This window comes from Perna viridis, chromosome 10 (genome assembly GCF_037379345.1).
Source record: "Perna viridis isolate PV_CMFRI_1.1 ecotype Kerala chromosome 10, ASM3737934v1, whole genome shotgun sequence".
Classification (NCBI taxonomy): Eukaryota; Metazoa; Mollusca; class Bivalvia; order Mytilida; family Mytilidae; genus Perna; species Perna viridis.
In genome coordinates this window covers 27,682,147-27,706,332 of record NC_142454.1, presented here as the reverse complement: position 1 = coordinate 27,706,332, position 24,186 = coordinate 27,682,147, and the positions used below count along the sequence as shown (strand labels likewise).

The following is a 24,186-nucleotide window of genomic DNA, read 5'->3' as shown; positions in this document are numbered from 1 at the left end:
ATAATTCAAATAAATTCAGCAAAGATTAGTAGAAGAAACAAAAATACCACAGAAAAAAAAAACAGAGTGAATTCCTTTGTTCAAAATACATGCAGAAGTCAACTGCTTTTTGTTGTTGTAGGATACAAATTTTGCATAGATTCATATCCAGGTGACTGGAAAGGACATTACAATGGAACAATTCATACAACAGTTACTGGTAAAACGTGCAAGATGTGGAGTAATAGTTCTCACCCTAGCTATGGACCAGTGAACTATTGTCGTGCACCAAACGCTGATTCAGATTCGAACAACGGACCTTGGTGCTACATAAATGAACATCCGGGGTGGGAACACTGTTTTGTTCCACTTTGTAGTGAGCACATTTCTTCTTTAACTGTATTTATAACAAGAATAGACAGACAGTGGATCGAAAGCTACATTTACGGTCAACTGCAAGAAGCTTAAGACATGAGTTATCGAAACATCGAAACTGTATTATATAGTTTAGATTATTTAAAGACATTTCAACAACTCTAATGTAATAGACAAAAACAATTCAAATCCGTTTTAATTACATGAAAAAAAAACTTATTTCAAGTGATAAGAAAAATGTTATATAAATAAAAATGTAAACAGAGAGCAACACGGGGAAATTTTTTGCGTAAAAAAATCAACCAAACTGTTTTTAAACTATACAATATCAATTTTTTGTTTAAGTACTTCAATAAAGGTGCATATCTTAGTAGTTTTATCAACTCAAGTAGATAAAGCTTTTTGAACATGCAATACAACTAAATGTGTTCAATGATTTCAACCCTGTGTTAAGCTGCATTCGTTAGTACTAATAAAACGTTTGCAAACTAGGTAAAATAACACATTGCCTTGTTAAAAATGTACTTTCGCGTAAAATATAGATATATGGTATTAATTAATCTAAGCTCTTTTCCTCTCATAATAATAGACAAAGATTGTATAAGGAACAGAAATGACAAAAACTACAACGGAACATTGAACGTCACAATATCTGGTTACCATTGTCGGCCGTGGAAATATGATCTTCCAATTGACGGAACTCCACCGCATTTTCATGGGGAGACATTAAACTACTGCAGAACACCACATGGAGACACACAAACTATACCATGGTGCTACACAATTAGTGCAGAAAAACGACTGGAGATATGTAATGTTTCTTTATGCGGTAAGGTTTTTATTATTGCATATCAGTTCTTGAATATTAATGTTAATGTAAAACTAATGCCAATCAAGAAACTAATGACAATTTGTACGAAGACGTGACTAAGGAATTCATTTTATTTGCTCACATGTACAATGTTAATTAACTTCTCAGGCATGCAGTCTGATTTTCCCACTGTATTTTTTGTTTCTATTTCTTGACAACTGTCTTTTATTGATGATAATCTCATCGTTACGATTTCGAAAGGCCACTACACCCATAACATTTCTTGAATACGAAACGCGTGCTAGGGTTTGCAACACGGTCAATTATCTTTAATATGTAATCATGCACACATCACCTCTTGACTTGTTCTTGTGTTTAGAGTGTCATTGATATCTCATACATTGCACCAGAGCTGTAAGGATAACATATATTCGTATAACCATATTTGTCATGCTAAAGTTCCACGAAATATAAAATTATGGAACAGTTTAATGCTGTTAAAAACAATGTTTGTAAGTACTCAAGTCGCCACCATAATTCATTAATTAGTTTTTGCGTCAAATCAATCTGTATTTTATGAAGGTATTTGTATCTTTTGTAGGTGATATCAGATGTAAGTTTTTTTTTATAAATAAATACACTTTGTTACCTTTTCACATTATTTCACCTTTTTTGTCGGTCATAAATATTATTTGAAGTTAAGAAGGTTCTTTTTAGTTTGTAAATCAATTTACACATACAGGTATGTTTTTGTCATTTTTCATGAAGGAAGTGAGTGAATAACTTCAACATGTTCGTACGTCTATCACAATATCAATCCTTATATTTCAGACCGTATAATATTAATAATCAAAATATGATCGTTGAATAATGTTATCCGTTTTTATGCCGTCCTGAAATTATTATACAACAACACAAAATTATATAAGAAAAAAAATGAAAACCCATTAATTAAAAGAAAAAAATGTAAAAAGTACTTTGTTCAATGCATTGTGTATTAAAAACATAACCAGCGATTGTGGGAGTCAACTGTTTGTCTTTTACATTCTATCGATTTTTAGCCGACATTTTTTTTTCATAAAGGACATATTCAAACCTTAAACCTTAATTGACGCATGTATTTTTTTTCCAAGCTACCATATGCCCAGACTTAATTGGGTCTAATATGTTGACATCAGTATAACTCAGTGGTGCACTTTAGATGTAAGAATGGATACATGATTCATGGCCCTTCAGCTATAAAGTGTATTGTGAATTCACAAAGTACAATCATAGGTCATTGGAACGCAACACAACCAGAATGTGTGGGTAAGCGTTATGAATTTCATCTTTTTGCACTTAATCACAAATGAAGTTCGACCAGTGCTATATAAATCACAGAGTATTAACTTCCTTAAATTCTATAGATGAAAAAAAAATAACTTGGCTTCCTGAAATTAAAAATCTTCATGACAAACATCTTACACAAACGCGTCATTAAGCAAATGCTTTATTTACCTTATATCCTTACATATGAAATTGAAATACTCTAAAAAAAAAAACAATTATAAAGACTGTTGATAGTTGTGTAAATCTCTTCTACAGAAAGATTTCCGTTTTCTTGGCTGTCCTTCTTTTTAGAAAAGCAGAAATACACCTGTAATGCAGATACAAATACTTTAGACAAAGCTTATTATATTTATTTTTAATTATAGTCCTTTTTGTTTGTTTGTTTGCTTGTTTGTTTTTCCGTTTCTTTGTTCTTAGTTTGGTTTGTTTACCTAGGTATTAAGTGTCCATCCATTACAATAAGACATTCAAATATATCGAACATGAGCAGCACGAGATTTCCTGGTAGGATAGAATTAGCATGTAATTCTGGTTACCAATTAAATGGAAACAGTAGCATTAAATGTAATGCATCTGGAAACTGGAGTAACAAGCCTACATGTGATGGTGAGTTACCTGGTGTTTACGGTTGTTCTACATATTCAAAAAACAAATTATTTGATTTGTAGTTTTCAATTGAAATTATTGTTACTATTTTTTTCCCGAATTATCAGAGTTTTCAAAAGATACTGACAAAATTTGAATCCTTTACTCAAACAATCTAACAACATTTTTTTAAAAAGTGTACCTCACCAGCTTTTTGCCCTAATTATATGACATATCGGCGGTAATCAATTATCTCAATTGAGATCACACAAAATACAAAACTATAATGTACAATGTATAAATTTCGGGTAAAATTAGAAAAAATATTATATAATGCATATAATTCAAATATGTTGGTTGATAAAAAATGGCCAATAATTATCATGCTTTTTTCATTCATTATTCTTTTCATAATAGGCATTCATGATTAAAATGGCAATGCATTGTCATGACATAACTATTCAGACAAACATACACTAGACAAATAGCATTAAACAAAAACAAAAAAAAGCATTTAATATGTACAGCAGTTGTCGTTATCATATGATCATCCGAAGATCCATATTATTTTGACATTTATGTATTTTCTAGTCATTATGTCCATTGTAGTGATGACAAAATACTGCATTGAAAAAAATAACAATCAATAAGTTTGAAGTATTTAATTGTTACACACCTCATGTTTTCTAGCCATCCTCTGTCCAGATTTGGTTTCTTCTGATCGGTTGATCACACCAACGCAACTGTCAGGATATCTAAATGGTTCAGTGGTGGTTTTCAAATGTAAGATTGGATACAAGATTCAAGGTCCAACGGTTATTAGTTGTATGCGGGATTCAGAGGAAACTATCACAGGTCATTGGAATGCGACGCAACCGAAGTGTGTGGGTGAGTTATATTTTTGCATTTTTAGTTCATCATCATTGCTTAACCATAGTATTATAAAAAATCCTTGTTTATTGAATAAACAGTTATTTGTTAAACACTGTATTATACCATTGTTATGATTTACTTGACTTGTCTTCCGTCGTCTCTGACACAATATACTGTTCTCTGTAGGTCGGATCGATTGTTTGTGCATACATAAATGTTGCTACATGTATCTGTTTTAACTGTAAAAGATGTATTAGACGTTACTATCATGCAGCAACATAACACAATTAGATATGCCAGCTACCCTAACAAAGATTGTTTTGAGGACATTATTATAAATATTATTACTACTATTTTTTTTATAATATTTGTATAGCGTATTATATATTATTGTAACTACTCTAAGCGTTTTGCTTACATAAAAATATCACACAATATAAACAATAGTATGTAAATAATATAAACAAACAACTGAAATTCAATTTAAAATTCATAGAAAATTTATCCAAAGTAAAAAACTATTTAAAAAAAATAATTTTAATAAAGATATATTTACTACTGTCTAAAATATTTAAAAAAAATATATTTATATTTAAATATTTATTCTAACTGTAATGAATTACACTAGTACTAAAACGAAAATTTCGATTTTAACACAATGTTAGACTGTCTTAAATTATAATGAAAAATCTTAACAAACAAACAAAATGTCAAGACTATGTAAGAAAGCAAGATCGATTTCAGTTCGAAATGTTGACTGTTTAAGACTACAAGATTGTATTCAGTTCGACACATGTAAGACCATCTGTTTTGTTGTCTGTTCAGACTAGTTCAGACTTTGTTGGATCATTAGAGATTGTATGAAAATTCTGTGTTAAGATGTTATAAGATCGCGTCTAGACTTGTAAAGTCATAAAAGTATGAACATTAATTGTCCTCTTTTGACAATATTCTTTAATTATATGCTTTTTTAGATTTGTTTTTATAAATGTAACAGTTCATTTTGATTCTGAATATGATATGTATTTAAAGAAGACATATTAAAATAATTTGTGTCGTTTTGATTCTAATTATTATTTACATCTACTTATAAAAATAAATGTTGCTACATTTTTATCCAATATCCCTCTTATACTGATGATTTTGAATACATCTGGTCAATGTATCGGGTAATTGTATAAAAAAAAAACTTGCAGGCGCCACTATGTGCTGAAATACATCCAAATTATATTTATAGTTAACTTGCATACTAAATATTCTACTAAAGTATATCCATAAAACTTTTTTTACCTAATTGAAAAAAAAAAGAAAAGAAAAATCGTAGAATTAAAATCCCCCGTAAACACTAATTAATCATATCCGTATTCTATAATGTCGTATACTTTATTTCCTTTTTGCAGTTTTGTTTAAGACATCAAAAGATTGCAATCTGCGAAACACGTTTGCAGATTATGGAAGTCGCTAGCCGACATCCTGCAACGATAAAAATAATTAAGCCGCGCTTACAACCACAGCAATCAAGCCTTATCGCGACGAGATGTTTATTAAACTCTCAATGTCCATAAATTTATTCATTGCGTTTAATTACGTCGGTTTTGTTTATTCTATACACTTATATCTTTCACGTATTATAATCTGAATTCAAAAGTGCTAGAAGAACATGTAAACCACTAAAAGAATAAAAAAAATATTTTATCATTATTATAAAGAATATTTTGTGTTAAATATTAATCGACCTTTCACTAAGTGTTGTACTGTATACCTAATGAACCGTCATATATACATGACCTTATTTATTTAAAGCATTGCATTTCAAAATCATGGGGATGGCCATATACAGTTGTGATCACTTCTAACCTATCTTCGATCCTGTCAGGATTCGCTGTCATAGAACAGTTCTAAACAATGAGAAACTGTTCTGACCGGCGACACACCTTGTCAGGGTCTGTCAGGACTTTGGACAAGCTCTGTCATAATATGTCATGGTTCCTGACACCCTCCTGTCAGAAACTGCTCTAGGTAGAAAAGATACTTGGATTAGAAGATTTTCTGACATATTATTACAGTCATTAGCTTCTCTGACTGAATTACATGTAGTACGTGTACCTGATTACGAAAAAAAAAGACGTAGCACCCGTATCCCTGTAACGAAGCCTTGCTATGTTTAAAAGTTTTTATCCGACTTTTATGTATGTCATGCAGTACGAACAAAAAGTATTGCCTGCCGTACGTGCTACACCCCTGACAATTTTAAACAGTTTATACAGACCTTTATAGAAATTTAAAGTGCTCGCACTCGTACAATTTGCAAGAATAAGATAGTTTTTTTAAAGAATTTTGACTCTAATAAATATCTCACAGCCACCCGCATGATGTTAATATTTTTTTATACATTTTTGTCATTAAATTTAAACCCTCTTGGAAATAAAAAGTTATCGCACTCATACTTTTGCAAGAATATGGAATTTTTGAAGAATTTTGACTCAAATGAATTTGTCATAGCCACTATACGATAGTTATATAAAAAAAATAAGCATTTTAGTCATTAATTTTAGAGTTTCGTGGAAATTAAAAGTGTACACACTCATACATTTTGCAAGGATATTACATTTTTAAAAACATTGACTAAAAATGATATGTCGCAGCCATCACATGATAGTTGTATTAAAAAAAATAAGCATTTTAGTCATTAACTTTAGACACTCATGCAAATGAAAAGGGTGCACGCTCATACTTTTGCAAGAATATGACATTTTTAAATAATTTTGACTCAAGTAAGTATGTCGGAGCCATCACATGATAGATATACTGAACAAAAATAGCATTTTAATTATTACTTTTAGCCCCTCATATCAATAAAAGGTGTTCGCACTCATACATTTTGCAAGAATATTACATTTATGGAGAATTTTGACTTAAAATAATTTGTCATAGCCACTATATGATAGTTTTTGGAAATATTTAGCATTTAAGTCATTAATTTTAGAGCCTCATCGAAATTATAAGTGTGCTCACTCTTTCATGTTGCAAGAACATGATATTTTTAAAGAATGTTGATTCAAACTAGTGATTGATTGATTCATTGTTGGGGTTTAACGCTCAAGATAGTGTGTCGCAGCCACCACATGATAGCATTTAAGTCAATAATTTTAGAGCCTCAAGCAAGTTAAAAGTGTGGAGACTCATACATATACTGGAATATGACATTGTTGAAGGATTTTGACAGCAATGTATGTGTCACAGTCACCCACATGACAGTTGTATTGAAAAATTAAGCATTTTAGTCATTAACTTTAGACACTCAAGCAAATTAAAAGTGTGCGCACTCATTTTGCAAGAATATGACATTTATAAAAAAGTAACAAAAAGGTATGTGTCACAGTCACCTACATGATAGTTATATTGAACAAATAAGCATTTTAGTCAATAGTTTTATACCTTTATGAAATAGAAAACTGATTCCATTCATACATATCCCAGAATTTTTACTGAAATAAATGTGTCACAGTCACTATTATTTCTACATTTTCTACATATAAGAACTAGATCTACTATTTAGGAAAATTTGAAGTGTTCACACTCATATTCGTTGCCAAAAGTAGCATTTTGTAGAACTTTGACCGAAATATTTAGGTATCAATCACCCATTTATTGCAAAAATTGTCAATTTTAGATTTTTTAGAATGATTTGTGACCCTTATGTAATTAAAAATAGCTTTCACTCAAAAAGAACTTGGTTAATCTTTAACTTCGTGAGAATTACCAAACACCTGATAGGTATCTGTTAAGACTTTTACACTTAGAACAGAAACATAGACCTTTAATTTCATAATTAAATCATTTGATTTAATTAATATCGCAGGACATAATTAAAAAAAAATATGTGAACCATGATAATTTTTAATGATGTGTGACTGGACAGTGATCGACGAAATTTGGTACATGAACAACGATCGGTTGATTGTAGGATGATGATCACGACGAGTTCTCTATATATAATTGGAAAATCAATGTAAATTTTGAAATTAAGAATTTGAGAGGTTAGAAGTGATCGCACTGTAACATTGAGTCCAATCCAGATTTGTTTCACTCCTCAATTGACTTACTGCAGCGTTTGGAAATGTTTACAGACTCACATCGGGTACATGTGTATGAGGCTACTACATTTAGTAAGACAAATCATATTTTGACATATGGACACTTCTTTGGTCAGACATCACAAAAGCTTGCTTCGCCAACATCTACTTACTAATATGCTCGTAATTGGTGCTCACTACAGACCCAGAAATGTATACAAGTCCATAAAAAAACATGCAGAAGCAGCTTGTAATTTTTTAAGGATGATTCTTTGCTACCAAATGTCAATTGTGTACTACGTTTGCTTTAAATAGATTAATTTTCTCAAATTCTCAAGGAGGTAAAAACACTTAAAATAGCGTTAACAGTACCTACAGGTATGTTACCTACATGTAATAGCGTGTGTGACACCGTATTAATAGCCCACATTTAAAAAATAATTTTAAATTAGTAAAACAAATGAATACGCCCAGCCCACATCATTATTAACTTAGACCGCGCTTATTTGATATTGAGAGTTGAACACTATATGATATTACAAATTCATATGTACTGCATCAATACTGAACGAAATTGTCTGTATACATGTATATACAGTGACATAGATGTTTTGGATTGTGCGCTATCTACATCATCAACAAACCAAAACAAGGACCTCACCCGATATTTGTGGATTCATATATCTAGTGTTTTGTTACTATTTTTGTTAAATTTTGTTCTTTTTTCTTAGCTTCAATTTTGTATACCCCGCAACGCGTCGTGGCGAGCAATTATGTCATAACCTAATTTAGAGTCTCCGTATTTTTCGTGAAATGCAAATTGTTGTTTGTTTCATTTTTACCATCTCCCTTTTCTTTTACCGATACATGTTTCCCGATGATAACTTGAAAACAAATGGAAAATTGCTTTGAAATTATTGATTGCTTTTAGTAACATGAAATACAGGGTAAGTTCCGTTATAATCAAAATCCTAAAACAAAAAAAATAATTTCCAAGCTATACTGTTTTTAATTCTACGTTTATATATATATAATTTTTAAACAAAACGTAATCATTTCAAATATCATGCCGGCGATTAAACAGCTTATAAATTTGATTTACTTACGATATGACAGGTATTTGTAACAAATTCGATCTCATGTATGATTGGGTGGGAAGGTGCTTTTTCACGCAAGATGGCCATATACTTCTTGATAAAACACTTTATTAACCTAACCATACATGCTCAGCACATATGGTATGGTGTGGAATGTATCCGTAACATGACCACACTACTTTAAATTGCAGTGTCTTACACATATTCATGCATGCTCAACACATCTGATTCGAACCCTATACTTAACATGACCAAACCTTTCTATATGAGATGCATGCATACTCTTAATTTGGACAAAATACTTTTTATCACTTTCCTACCCAAATTCAGTCCTGCTCATGGTCATTGATGCGTATTGTACCCCCTAAAATAGCAATACATGTACTACAAGTCCAAGGATAGCAGTACTTAATGAAATACCATTTTCATACCAAAGTTCTTCATATCTACTGAGCATGTATGGTTTTGGTAAGAAATTGCTATTCCATGTTTTATAGCATTTTTAAATTACAGTCCACATCATTTATGATTTGGGAAGGAAAATGTGGCCATATTTTGTGCACAGTTTGCATCGATTGTGATGGAAATGTTCATTGGATAGGAAAGTGCTTTCAAGTAGATTGACTACATTAAGAGTATGATACGAAAATGTTGGTTTAAGGTAGGAAAATTCTAATTTACATGGTATGGCTATGTTAAGAGGAGGGTTTGAATCAAATTTGATTACCATGGATGATCTATGTAGGGGTGTGCTATTTAAAATCATTAAGCGGTATTAATAGTACAGTCCGCATCACATTAGATGTTCATGTGTGTTGTGGAAAGTAATGTGCTACTTCAGCTTGTATGGCTATGTTAAGAGTATGGTTTCAATCAGATGTGATGGGCATGTAGAAAGGTGTTATTTCACTGTGTATTTCAGATATTATGGCTATGGTTTGAGTATAGTTTGCGTCAGATGTGATGTGGGTGGGAAAACGCTATTGCAAGTAGCATATTACAGTGTATATCAGATGGGATGAGCATGTATGTTTTGGGTTGAAAATTGCAATTTTACATAGTTTGGTCATATTTCGATTAGAGTTTGAATCAGAAACGATGAGCTTGTATGATGACAGAGTTGATTAGGTAGGAAAATGCAGTTGTTCGATAGATTAGACTGGGATTCTAGTATTTGATTTGACTTTATGATGCTGATTATTTTTGGCTGTAGAACATCAAAATCTCGGTATGATTTATTACAATATCTATAAACAAATGCAGAGCCCTGCTTGATATGACTACAAAGTATTCTTAACTGTCGGGACAGTTATGTCCACATCGTTCAAACTCGATACATCTTTGAATTTGAGTCAAGGCAGTTGGTTTCTGATTACCAAAATGCTAAAGCAAGCCTCGAAAATTGATCTCAAACGTTTGACGGTATGGCACCTTGTGGTAACATTTCAAAGCAATTAATTCCATTTTACTCCAGCTACATGTGTTACGTGTTCCTGGTCCATTTATGGCCTTTTATCGTATTTATATAGTAACAACAAACGTGATGTGATGAATCTGTATGTTTTGGGTAGGAAAGCGCTAGTTCATATAGTACCGTTATATTAAGAGCACAATACGAAGCAGTTGTGATGAACAGGTATAATATTGGTATGAAAGTGCTATTTTACGTTATCACTCAATGTTAAGAGTACATTAGGTATGGTTGGCTATATCAAGAGCACTACAAATCAGATGTGATGAACATGTATTTAGTTTGTACGAATGAACCATTTGTAGTTATATGTCCATATCAGCAGTAGGTTCGAAGAAAATGAAATGACTATGAATATTTTGGAAATAGAAATTTGCTATTTCAAGTAGTTCAGGAATATTAAAAGAACAGTCGGCAGCTGATATGATGACCACATACGTGTTTGGTAATTAAGTGCTATTCCTAGTGGTATGGCCATATTAAGGGTACAGTCCACATCAGATGTGATATTTTCGGTTGGAATAACGTCGAAATAGATCTGATTAGTATGTATGATTTCGGTACAAATGTATCAGATATAATGAGCATCTATAGATGTTTTGGTGGGAAATTGCTGTATCATAGTGGTATTGCTATATTTGAAGAAGAGTTTGAACAACAAATGACTGGTATGCATGATTTTGGTCAGGAATTCCCCTGATTTGATAAGTCTGTATATTTTGGGTATACAAGCGCTAGTTCATATAGTAGTGATATATTAAGAGCACAATACGAAACAGATGTGATGAACAAGTACAATTTTGGTGTGAAAGTGCTATTTTACGTTGTCACTCAATTTTAGGAGTACATTAGGTATGGCTGGCTATATTAAGAGCATAGTACCAATGAGATGTGAAGAACATGTATGAATTTGGTAGGATTGTACTATTTTCAGCTATATGTCCATATCAGCAGCAGGGTTTGAATAAATTTGTAATGACTTTGCATATTTTGGGGTAGGAAAGTGGTATTTCAAATATTTTAGGAATATTAATGCAGTCGGCAGCTGATGTGACAATAACATATCTGTTTGGTAGTTAAGTAATTTCTACCAAAAACATACCATCTGATGTGGTTAAGTGCTATTCCAAGTGGTATGCCAATATTAAGGGTAGAGTCCACATCAGAAGTGATGTTTTCGGGGAAGTTCTATTTCACATAGTATGACAATGTTATCAGTAAGTTTCGAAAAAGATGTGAATAGTATGTATGATTTCGATACAAATGTATCAAATATAATGAGCATATCTGTTTTGATGGGAAATTGCTGCTGGCGTCTGATATGATGGGCATGCATAATTTTGTGAGGAAAATGATGTTTCAAGTAGTATGGCCATGTTCCGACTACAATTCATTTTAGGTGTGAATAGTATATATGTTTTGATTTGGTAACTGATACTGAAATTAATATGGCAATGTGAAGAGTACATTCACCATCAGATAGTATGTTTTTTTTTTTTTTTTTTTTTTTTTGTAGAAATCAATAGTCTCAGTAGTAAGCCAATTTTAAACAACACTCCGTATTAGATATGATGAAATTGTACGTGCTATTTCAAGTAGTATGGTAATGTAAGGAATATTGAATCAGATATAATGAGCATGTATGTTTTAAGTGGTGTAGGGTTAATTGACGCAGTATGGATTTGTTAAGAACACATTCAGCATCATACGTTATCGGCGTATTTGATTTTCGTAGGACAGTGCTTTTTCAAGTGGTATGGCTATATTAAAAGTAGGGTTTGAACAACATATAATGGTTATGCATGATTTAGGTTAAGAATTGCTTTTTGGAGTAGTATAGCAATATAATAGTATAGTCCGCGTCAAATAAAATGAACATGTATATTTTGAGTAGGAAAAAGAGCACATACAAAAAAATATGTGATGAACAAGTATAATTTTTGTATGCAAGTGCTATTTTACGTTGTCACTCAGTGTTAAGAGTACATTAGGTATGGTTGGCTATATTTAGAGCAGAGTACAAATCATATGTGATGAACATGTATGAATTTGATAGGAACGTACTATTCTCAGTTATATGTCCATATCAGCAGTGGGTGTCGAAGAAAATTTAATGACTATGAATATTTTGGGTTAAGAAAGTGCTATTTCAAGTAGTTTGGGAACATGCGGCAACTGATGTGATAATCACATATGTGTTTTGTAGAGTAATCAAGGAAACCAAAGTTATAGCGGTAATTAAAAGAATGTAATCCAGGGACAAAGACCAGACATGGGAAACAGACATGCACAGAAAATTTTTAAAAAAAAAATCATACCTAAAAAGTAACAAAAGGAAATGAATAACTGGACTGCACTAAAAACTGGGAGCATGGACCAGGTGCACCGGTAATGTAAGCGTCTAGTAAAGCGTATAGTTTAGTGTTATTCAAAGTGGTATGGCCATATTAAGGGTACAGTCCACATCAGATGTGATGCTTTCGGTGGGAAAGTGCAATTTCGCATAGTATGCCAGTGTTATCAATAAGGTTCGAAATAGATGTGATTGGCATGTATGATTTGGATACAAATGTATCCAATATAATGAGCATATATGTTTTGGTGGGATAGTGTTGTTTCATGTAGTTTTGCGATATTAAGATAGCTGCTGGCGTTCGGTGTAATGGACAGGTACAATTTTGTGAGGATATTGTTTTTTCAAGTGGTATTGCTATATTAATACATTTAATAGTAGGGTTTGAACAACATATGATGGGTATGCATGATTTTGGTTTGGAATTGCCCTTTCAAGTAACATAGTTAAAAAAAATCCGTGTTAAATAAGATGAACATGTATATTTTGAGTAGGAAAATGCTATTATAGGTATTATGGCTTTGTCAAGAGTACGGTAGAAATGTGAGGTGATGATCCCGTATGTTTTGGGTATGAAAGCGCTAGTTCATATAGTAGTGATATATTAAGAGCACAATACGAAACAGATGTGATGAACAAGTATAATTTTGGTATGAAAGTGCTATTTTACGTTGTCACTGAATTTTAGGAGTACATTAGATATAGTTGGCTATATTAAGAGCACTGTACAAATCAGATGTGAAAAACATATATGAATATGGTAGGAACGTACTATGTTCAGTTATATGTCCATATCAGCAGCAGAGTCTGAAGAAATATGCAATGACTAGGTTTTTGGCAATGTTTTGGTGGGAAAGTCCTGTTTCACGTAGCTTTGCGATATTAAGACAGCTGCTGGCGTCTGATGTGACGGGCATGTACAATTTTGTGAGGACAGTGATTTTTTCCAGTGGTCTTGCTTTATTAATAGTATAGTTTGAACAACATATAATGGGTATGCATGCTTTTTTAGGAATTGCTTTTTCAAGTAGTATGGCAATAGTTATAGTTCAGTCCGCGTCAAACCAGATGCACATGCATATTTTGAGTAGGAAAATGCTGTTATATGTATTATGGCTTCGTTAAGAATACGGTAGAATTTGGATGGAATGAGTCTGTAAGTATCGGGTAATAAAGCGCTAGTTCATCTAGTACCGATATATTATCAGCACATACGAACAAGATGTGATGAACAAGTGTAATTTTGGTATACAGGTGCTATTTTACGTTGTCACTCAATGTTAAGAGTACAGTACGTATGATTGGCTATATTAAGAGCACAGTACAAATCAGATGTAAGAATATGTATGAATTTTGCAGTAAGGTTCGAAGAAAATGACATGACTATAATTTTATAAGGTAGGAGAGTGTTATGTCAATTAGTTTAGGAATATTTAAAGAATAGTCGTCAGCTCAAGGGTTAATCACACATGTGTTTGGTAGTCATTCCAAGTGGAATTGCACTTTGAAGTAGTATGACAATAATTATAGTACAGTCCGCGTCTAATAAGATGAACATGTATATTTTGAGTAGGAAAATGCTATGATAGGTATTATGGCTATGCTAAGAATACGGTACAAATGTGATGTGATGAGTCTAAATGTTTTGGATAGTAAAGCGCTAGTTTATAAAGTACCGATATATTATGAGGATATACGAAAAACATGGGATGAACAAGTATACTTTTTGTATGAAAACCCATTCTTACATTGTCACTCAATGTTTAGAGTGCATTAGGTATGGTTGGCAATACGAGGTGCACAGTACAAATCAGATATAAGAACATGTATGGATATGTATGAATTTGGCAGGAAAGTACTATTTTTTAGTTAAATGCCCATGTCAGCTGTAGGAGTCTGAGAAAATGTAATGACTATGGATATTTTGGGGTAGGAAAGTATAATGTCAAATTCTTTGGCTATATTGAGATATAAGTGGGCATCGGATACGAGAATCACATATGTGTGTGGTAGTAAAGTGTTATGTCAAGTGATTTTGCCATATGATGGGTATTGTCTACATCAGATGTGATGTTTTCGGTGGGAAAGTGCTATTTCACATAGTATGACAATGTTATCAATAGGGTTCGAAATAGATGTGATGAGCATGTATGATTTAGGTACAAATGTATCAAATATAATGAGCAGATACATTTATGGCGGAAAGTGTTGTTTCAAGTAGTTTTGCTATATATTAGGAGTGCTGCTGGCGTCCGATGTGATGGGCATGTACAGTTTTGTGAGGAAAATGTTGTTTCAAGTAGTATGGCTATGTTCAGAGTACAGTCTATTTCAGATGTGAAGAACGTATATGTTTTGATTTGGAAAGTGATACTGCAAGTAGTATGGCCATATGAGGAGTTCAATTCACATCAGATAGTTTCTTTTTAATAGAAATTACTAGTCTCAGTAGTAAGCCAATTTATGACAACACTCCGTATTAGATGTGACGACTTCGTTCTAGCCATTTCAAGTAGTATGATCATGTTAAGAAAATGGTACAATCAGATGTAATGAGCATGTTTGATTTTGTTAGGAAAGTGCTTTTTCAAGTGGTATGGCTATATTAATAGTAGGGTATGAATAACATATGATGGGTATGTATGATGTTGATTAGGAATTGCACTTTGAAGTAGTATGGCAATAGTTATAGTACAGTCCGCGTCAAATTAGGTGAACATGTATATTTTGAGTAGGACAATGCTGTGATAGGTATTATGGCTATGCTAAGAATACGGTACAAATGTGATGTGATGAGTCTGAATGTTTTGGGTAGGAAAGCGCTAGTTTATAAAGTACCGATATATTATAAGGACATACGAAAAAGATGGGATGAACAAGCATACTTTTTGTATGGAAACCCATTCTTACATTGTCACTCAATGTTAAGAGTGCATTAGGTATGGTTGGCTATATCAGGTGCACAGTGCAAATCAGATATAAGAGCATGTATTGATATGTATGAATTTGGTAGGAAAGTACTATTTTTAGTTATATGCCCATGTCAGCAGTAGGAGTCTGAGAAAATGTAATGACTATGAATATTTTGGGGTAGAAAAGTGTTATTTCAAGTTCTTTGGCTATATTGAGAGAGAAGTCGGCATCTTATGCGAGAATCACATATGTGTTTGGTAGTAAAGTGTTATGTCAAGTGATTTAGTCATATGATAGGTACTGTCTACATCAGATGTGATGTTTTCGGTGGAAAAGTGCTATTTCACATAGTATGACAATATTATCAATAGGGTTCGAAATAGATGTGATGAGCATGTATGATTTAGGTACAAATGTATCAAATATAATGAGCATATATATTTATGTGGGAAAGTGTTGTTTCAAGTAGTTTTGCTATATATTAGGAGTGCTGCTGGCGTCTGATGTGATGGGCATGTACAATTTTGTGAGGAAAATGCTGTTTCAAGTAGTATGGCTATGTTCAGAGTACAGTCTATTTCAGATAGAGCTGTGATTTCTTTACTTTTAATTAATCCAAAGTAAATATCGTAGCGGAACGAAAGTTAAACTTGACTTTTAACTTATCATGGTGAACTTATTTACCAAAAATCATGTCAATATCTGCAAGCGTTTCAAAAAAGGTCCGGATTCATGCATGTCAAAAACTCATTAAATTTAGTTTTATTTCCTGCTCAGAAACAGCTATAGACCACATAATCAGTCTTAGTTTTTCATTTGGGTGCTGCGCTTTGTGAGATAAAAATTATGTAGATTGTACAAGAAATTAGCATTTTGCAAGAGTTATCTTTCTTGATTTGGTTGATTTTTGTGGGAGTCTGAAGTGTAGTTTTCTAAATACAGAAAGGGCTATTGTCACATAAAAATATAGCATAAAATTATGTAGACCAAAATAGCATCGTTTGTTTCATGGGTTTTTCTCTACCATGAATCACCTTACCATAGGCAGTGTCTGAATTTTATATGGATTGGTACTTAAAATATTTTTTTCCAAATTTCTGGTAGTTTTAATTCAGTTTACAATTTGTGAAAACCAAACTAGCTATGAAAGTAGAATTCTATGAATTGGTACTTAAAAATGCATTTATTTACAAAGTGAAACTTGAGTACATTTGAGCCTTTTAGTCAAAATAAACTTCACAAATTGCAACAGAAAATGTTTTGATTCAAACATTTGAGCGTATATGTTTTGTAACATAAAACGTTGTTTGTATGGATTCTTGTGGAGTTTAGAAATCCAGTACATAGACGGTAATTCACGATCATCGTCCTTGGTAGAGAGACCAGACGAGGTTTACGCAGATTTATGGTTTTCCACAATATCTTCGTTGGAGAGTGCGGTAGCAGTATAGGTCTTAGCACTGCTATTATTTTCTACGTCTACCTCTGATAATAAACATTTGATGTAAAACGTTTTACAGACAAAAACAATGCTGTATTTGGCTTTGTCTGCCGGTACGACAACATACGTGTCATGTATAGTAGACAATGTTTTTGCTACATCGGGGTCTTTGAAAACTATGTAGCTTTGGCACTGATTGGCCTACTTAAAACTTTCATTACAATGAAATAATATTTGTATATTTTACTTTTATGAACAAAAAATGCTTATATTTTTTTTTACTGTTCATATTTTGTCTGTAGAACAAAATAAGTTGAACTGATGCAAAACTAATCACAAGCCTCTCTTTAAAAGTGGTATGCCTGCTAAAAACCGAAGTTACAACAACGGTACAAATCACAAATTAAAACTACTAATTATTGGCAAAATAATACCGAAAAGTCAGCAGTGGGATGATTTAAATTCTTTAAAATCCAAAACCATCAACAAACAATGCAGAGACACAATGTAGCGAACAGAATGAACAAAAAATAAACATAACATCTGAAGACAAACCAAAATTCCCTTTACTTGAAAACAGGAAACAAAGACAATCTACATACACAAAGTAACGGACCGAATAAAACAGAATGCATCAACAAAAAACTGAAGGTAAGGCATAACACAACAATATTATTTAAGTCCGTAGGAAATGTATAGAATTTAGTAGATTGTGTGTAAATTTTGAAAGTTAAAGCGTCTTAATAATGAATGAAGTGAAAGAGATTATGGAAAATGATTGTAAAAGATAAATAAGATCCAGCACATGGGTAGTAAATGAAAGTTAACCATTGATCTATAATATACCTCAAATATGTAAATCATTCAGCAGGTCGCTTCGTAACATTATGAAAAAAAAAAGAAATGCATTAAGCATACAAACAAATGTGACGGTTTTTCGTTGAGTGTTGTTGAATTTTTTATTATGTTATTATGTTTTAGAACATGTTGCTAATACACTTTTTTGTTTAATTTAATTGAAGCGGTGTCCTGCCCTGTCTTAATTTTAAGACCACCCATTGTACAACCAATTAAGGTATCAGGTTATCGTTACCATGACAAAATCACGTTTGTCTGTGACACTGGCTATAATGTGGTAGGAAACATAACAATCACCTGTACAGCTTCAGGACAGTGGAGTGGATACGTACCAACATGTGATCGTAGGTTTCTTTATCGAGACAAAACAAACGTTTAAATTACTCAGTTTTTGAGATTATGGCGTCACTTTATTGTGAACATATATTTTTTTCGTAGGGTATCAATTTTATTTTCATTTTGTTCGTTTGTAGCTCACCTGGCCGAATGCTTTGTGAGATATATTGCCATCACTTGGTGTCCGTCGTCGTCGTTAACATTTTTTTTGTTTCAAAATCTTCTCCTCTGACACTACTTGACTGATTGGAACCGAACTTAATATGGATGTTCCTTGAGATATTTGCATAGGACTGATGTTGGGAGTTTTGATCCGTCGAAGAACATGGATGCCTTTATTAAAAATAGAACATAGGGTCAAACAGTAGTTTTTCGCATACATCTCAAAAACCGTTAAGTTTAACTAAATTCTGACAGAAGTAACTTTATTCAGCATTATCTGTGGTTTAATTTACATTTTACTCTGGCCTTTTTTCGAAGTTTTTTTTTTGTTTTGTTATTTTTAATGATCTAATCTGACTCTATTTGCCCAATTGGAAAGAAACCTTTGTGTATTCTGCATAGTAACAATATGAATATTTTTGATCTGTCGAAAAGCATGGCCGCCGTTATCAAAAAATATAACATAGGGGTCAGATTGTAGTTTTTCCTGAATATATTGAAAACGGTTAGGTTTATCCAAATTCAGACTGAGAATAAAACTGTTAAGCATCTGAGAAATACCCGTGGTCGAATGTTCGTTTTAATCCATTAAACCATGTTGGACTAATTGCCTTTTTTTGAATGTTTTTTGGTCATTTTAATGTTATTTCTTCAAAAATGTCTCCTCTGACACTATTTCAGCAATTGGAACAAAACTTGGTAGAAATGTTCCTTGGGATATTTTGCATAGAACTTATGTGAAGATTTGATCCGTCGAAAATTGTCCACCATTGCTAAAAATAGAACACAGGGGTCAGTCAGTAGTTTTCAGCTAAATCTTCAAAACCATTAGGTTTAGCCAAATACTATCAGTAGCCGAAATGATTCTTATTATTAGAAATACAAAAGTTGTCAGTAATAAAAGTTGTCAGACGACTCTTTGTAAGAGTTATTACCCTGGAAAAGCAAAAATGACGTGGTTTTATTTTGTTCAGTTTTCAGCCAATATTGATGATAAGTCCTACCAAGTCTTCTTAAGTCAACTTCTTGTTAAATGTATTGCCTTTGAAAGGCAAAAGTTGAACAGGTGAGCGATTCAGGCTCCTGTTTTGTTTTGTTTGTTTTGTTTTGTTTTTGTTTTCGTGGATTCGACAAACTATAATATTAATTTCCAAAACGAACGAAGCAATTTCTTATTCCTTGGTATGATTGGGATTTCAAGTTCAAGAATTCAATAATATTCAAACCGATGATTTTCCTTAAACCACAAAAATTGATACCAACGAATAAAAGCACTTTCACAGTGATTGCCCTTTTGATTTATATATATACATGCAACTCTGTAAAGGATTAATACTTGCGTGTATCTCTCAGTGTTGTTGTATGTTAATACTTACAAAAATCACGGTAAGCTTGATACGAACCCAGTAAGAACTAAAAAGTTGAACAGACTCATTTGTATGAGGCATAGTTATGATACTGTTGTCAAATCATTAAGGATAGCATTTTATGGTATTAACATTGATTCGGCTCATATGGCATTTGCACAGAAGCACTGTATTAAAAAACAATTCGGCATGATATGGGTTAAGTCCTTTTTCGAATAGCTTATGATGTATCTTGATTGCCAGCCCCTAGTAAAATTTGGGATTAATATTTCATACGAAGTGGACATCACCTCTTATATGTTTAAACTGATCTGAATGCAGTATGTCAGTTTAATGCTATAAATCTTTAGTTTGTACATTTGTGATATGTATATTCAATTTCTTTATTTCCGTTGTAACAAGGGACTCAGATCGTTTAGTGTGTTTTATGTTACTTGAGTAAATAGGGACTACCATTTCACTGTAACTCTGAATAATAATGTTTTTTTGGCCAGCTGTAGTCTACCCTGTAGTGATGTTGTTCTCTTTGATATATACATCGAACCTATACTCATTTTATAACATTGAAAAACAAAAACAAAAAAACAAAAAAAAAAACAGTGTGAATTTACCCTGCGCCACTCATAGGTCTGACTGATTTTAACATAGACTGCCTCTTTAGATTTTACTAACGAAACATACATTGTCGATTAAAAATGTCAGTAACTATAGTGTCCGTTTAAAGGGAGGAAATACAAATTTTAAAGGAACATTTTTACTCGTATTTACATGTACGTTTATCTTATCATAGTTTATCAAAACCTAGTGTTCTTGTGAGTTTTCCATGCATCCGTGTTCAAAACATCAGAGATAAAATGCTGGAGTACGGACAGCTTGGCTAGATAATTCATGATTGTTCAAATTAACCGAAATTTAACTGATAAGATTACGAATTATTGAGGTTCGACTAGATCTAGTGTAACATGTACAACATATTTGACATATCTTGTTAGTAAGGTTTTGATTGTTGGTTGGCTTTATACTGTATATGACATATATATTTGTATTATATACAGCTTTATCCTGTCCAGTTCTGAACATACCGAACATGAAACATCCATCACATCCAATAAAATATTACTTCAAAGATACTGTGCATATACAGTGTGAAAGTGGATTTATATTGAATGGACCAGCAGACCTTAAATGTTTAGCCACCGGTCATTGGAACGCACAGTTTCCTGTATGTCAATGTATGTACTGTGTTTATAATGTAACATTTAAAACCATGGTTGAAACATAGTATTTGAATCTGCAATTCATACAACTGGTACAACTACAAACTAAAAATATATTTTCAACATTTTTGCGCTATTCATTCAAAACGGAAGATACTTTTAGAGCAAAATTAAAGGCATGCTTTATCTTAAGATAAACACCTGTTCTTCTGTGTATCTACACATATATTTTACATTCATATTATTTATATAGAATTATTTTGTTTCTTTCTGATTTTTATTCTGTAATCGTCTGTCATAGATTGTTTTTGTTTTATACAATCATTATTCTTGTTTATTCAATATAGCAGCATTATGTGTCTCTTTATATGCAAATACGTAATGCAGAAGGACGACCAAAGGAATAGAACTTGCATATTTTTAATATAATGCCTTCGTGTATAGGTAATGTGTTTGATTAAAAACAAATATTTTCTTGTGCAATTGTAGATGTATCATGTAAAACCAACAATATACCACCGAACGTGATTGTTTTGCCACTAAAAATGAAGTACTTTTATAACGAAAGTGTTACATTTTTCTGTGACACAGAGTTCTTTGGAACCTCTGTAAGATCAACATGTAATATTTATGGACAATGGAAACCAGCGCCGTCTCAATGTTCGAGACATGGGTTTAAATCCGGTAATTCTTAAATGTTATGGGCTTAGTTCGGGTAGGTCTGTTTTTAGTTTTGCACTGTTTTTTTTTGTAATTTGTTTTCCAGTAGACTATAATTTTCGTTAATCTTACAGCCTTCCTTTTCAATTGTTCCTCCTCAACAGAATAAATATATTGTTTGAATATCTTAAGATATATTACTTAGTATTTTACTAGCATTTTGAAATATGATATCACTGTTTACTACAGAGTCAAGTAACAGAGTGTTCAACATGGTATTTGGAGTATTGTTCGGTTGTTCCTTAATTTGTAATGCAGCATTAACAGGAGTTGTAATACATGTCAAGTATGTTATACTTTACATAAGTATTTACGCTGTGACAGGAAATAAAATAGAAAATTAATTTCTATTCAATTGTGAGAAACACTATTTAAAAAAAAAGGTTTATTAATTGTTTTGATGTGAACAAAACCCATTTTTCATGGTACATGTAAATTGAGTTTCCATTTTTCAATTAATATTAAACTGCAGATGCTCCATGCATGTCAAAATTCACCTAAACATCTTATTAAAAAAACCGTTAGTGACCAAATGACCTGTCTCAGCTTGGGATTGTCATTTAAGATAAAATAATATAAGCTGTGTATGAAATTTGCCCTTTGCCAGAGTTAACATTCTTGATTTGGTTGAAAGTCGGGAGAAGCTGCAGACACCACAATATGTACGTAAACCATACATGTATTGTGTATGTAAATGGATTTGTTTTATCTGCAGTATGAAAGAATTTCCCTGAAAAACTTCTATCATAAGGAATGTTTTTGATACTTCAACGGGTGTATTTAACAATACTCGTGAAATATAATTATATCATAGCAACTTTGATATTGATAAAGTAAACCCCGTAAATTGAGATGTACTTTTTTCGGTTTTGTAAATTGATGTTGCTTAAGCATTGAAAAGTAAATAGGTTGAAACAATTTTCAGTAAAATGATTACTTTTTTCCGAAAAAAGCTCGCGGTTCGTTTCGTAATGTATAATATGTATAAACTTGTTTTTTCTTTGACCGTCTTAAATGTATATTGTACAATAAACATGCATCCGAAATCTGAAATCAAATCACTTTATCTAAAACGAACTACCTTTAATACATGTAACAACAAATTAAAAATTGGAATACAATGAAAATTAAGCCATATAACATCACGCATTTTTTTGTTGATGCATGTACATATATCCTGCAATGTGTTTGTTAAGGTACGTCATTACAGTTCGACAAAATGGATTTAACGTCGTTACAAATTTATCATGTTTCTACAGACAAACCTGTACGTGTTTCAAAATCTGGCCTGTCTTTTTTGTATCAACTCTGCTGCAAGTACAAAATGAAGTGACATAATGTTTTGGAATGTAAGATTGATGCTAATCCCGTTTCAGACCGACACTGATTATGCGTTCACTTGGAACACTCTTACATAACAATTAATTATTTCAAAGTTATGTCGTTGAAAACGCGGTCCATTATATACTTCCATTACTAAAGACGGTTTTTTTTTATAGGTATGACATTTTCTATTGTAGAAGAAAGCTTAAAGAAGCTACAACACCTTATGAAGATATCAAAATGAGCAAAGGTAGTTCTAATTCTTTATCTATTCTACTTTCATTGATGAAACATTTGCATACACTTATTTAATTTATCTATCAAACAAAATCACTTCTTACAAACAGTTTTATTTAAGCTTCATGAAGACTATAAATTAAAATGTAATTACGATATCAATATAATGATGCATTTTTACGACGGGGAAATTGATTTGAATTATAGTAATCTATACCATAGGAATTTACTTTTGAATATAAATATTTGATGTGTTATCAAAACATTGTATACATATCTTACATGCACGATAATGGTATAAGATGCTCATTAATTCAAAATGCCAAACCAATCATGCATGAGCACATAACAAAAAAGCTTTATTACATTTTGATGCTCGAATTGCAGTGCAAATTACATTACATAAAGTAAGTTCTTCCATGACTACGTTTATGAGCGGGTCAGTTATTGTTTATTGAAAAAAGTCTATAATTGTATTCTGGTTGTAGGATCCACATCAAACCGAAAACCTGAAGATGTTTATACTGAGTTAAACTGACATAACATGGAATTTTCCAATGAATAAAGAAGCAAGAAGGAAGGTGTACATACATACATAAGAAAAATTCCGTCAAAATTATTTCTTACGTTACATTTAGCAATTGATATTTGACAATGGATTTC

General features: G+C 32.1%; 2 protein-coding genes across 7 annotated transcripts in view; both read left to right on the top strand.

The window, feature by feature from the left end:
* The window catches only part of LOC148605221 (plasminogen-like), a 9,656-nt gene extending 7,237 nt beyond the window's left edge, over positions 1 to 2,419 (top strand). Inside the window, exons 3-5 of one of the 3 annotated variants that reach the window (XM_088547993.1) lie at positions 122 to 355; positions 944 to 1,183; positions 2,299 to 2,419. In XM_088547993.1, coding sequence (XP_088404119.1) covers positions 122 to 355; positions 944 to 1,183; positions 2,299 to 2,348 — 524 coding nt within the window. In that variant the 3' untranslated portion in view covers positions 2,349 to 2,419. The other 2 variants (XM_088547992.1, XM_088547991.1) reach the window with 2 other exon arrangements.
* On the top strand, positions 2,135 to 24,186 carry LOC148605220 (P-selectin-like). 4 transcript variants are annotated; one of them, XM_088547987.1, is made up of 9 exons: positions 2,147 to 2,473; positions 2,930 to 3,100; positions 3,770 to 3,967; positions 18,326 to 18,505; positions 21,082 to 21,258; positions 21,733 to 21,927; positions 22,153 to 22,249; positions 23,484 to 23,536; positions 24,012 to 24,186. In XM_088547987.1, exons 1-9 carry the CDS (start codon positions 2,383 to 2,385, stop codon positions 24,059 to 24,061), a joined length of 1,212 nt encoding a protein of 403 aa, XP_088404113.1. In that variant the 5' UTR covers positions 2,147 to 2,382; the 3' UTR covers positions 24,062 to 24,186. The 4 variants fall into 4 exon arrangements, with proteins under 4 accessions (XP_088404115.1, XP_088404113.1, XP_088404112.1 ...); XM_088547986.1 differs by having other exon boundaries at positions 2,344 to 2,473; positions 23,463 to 23,536; XM_088547988.1 differs by lacking the exon at positions 2,930 to 3,100 and having other exon boundaries at positions 2,344 to 2,473; positions 23,463 to 23,536.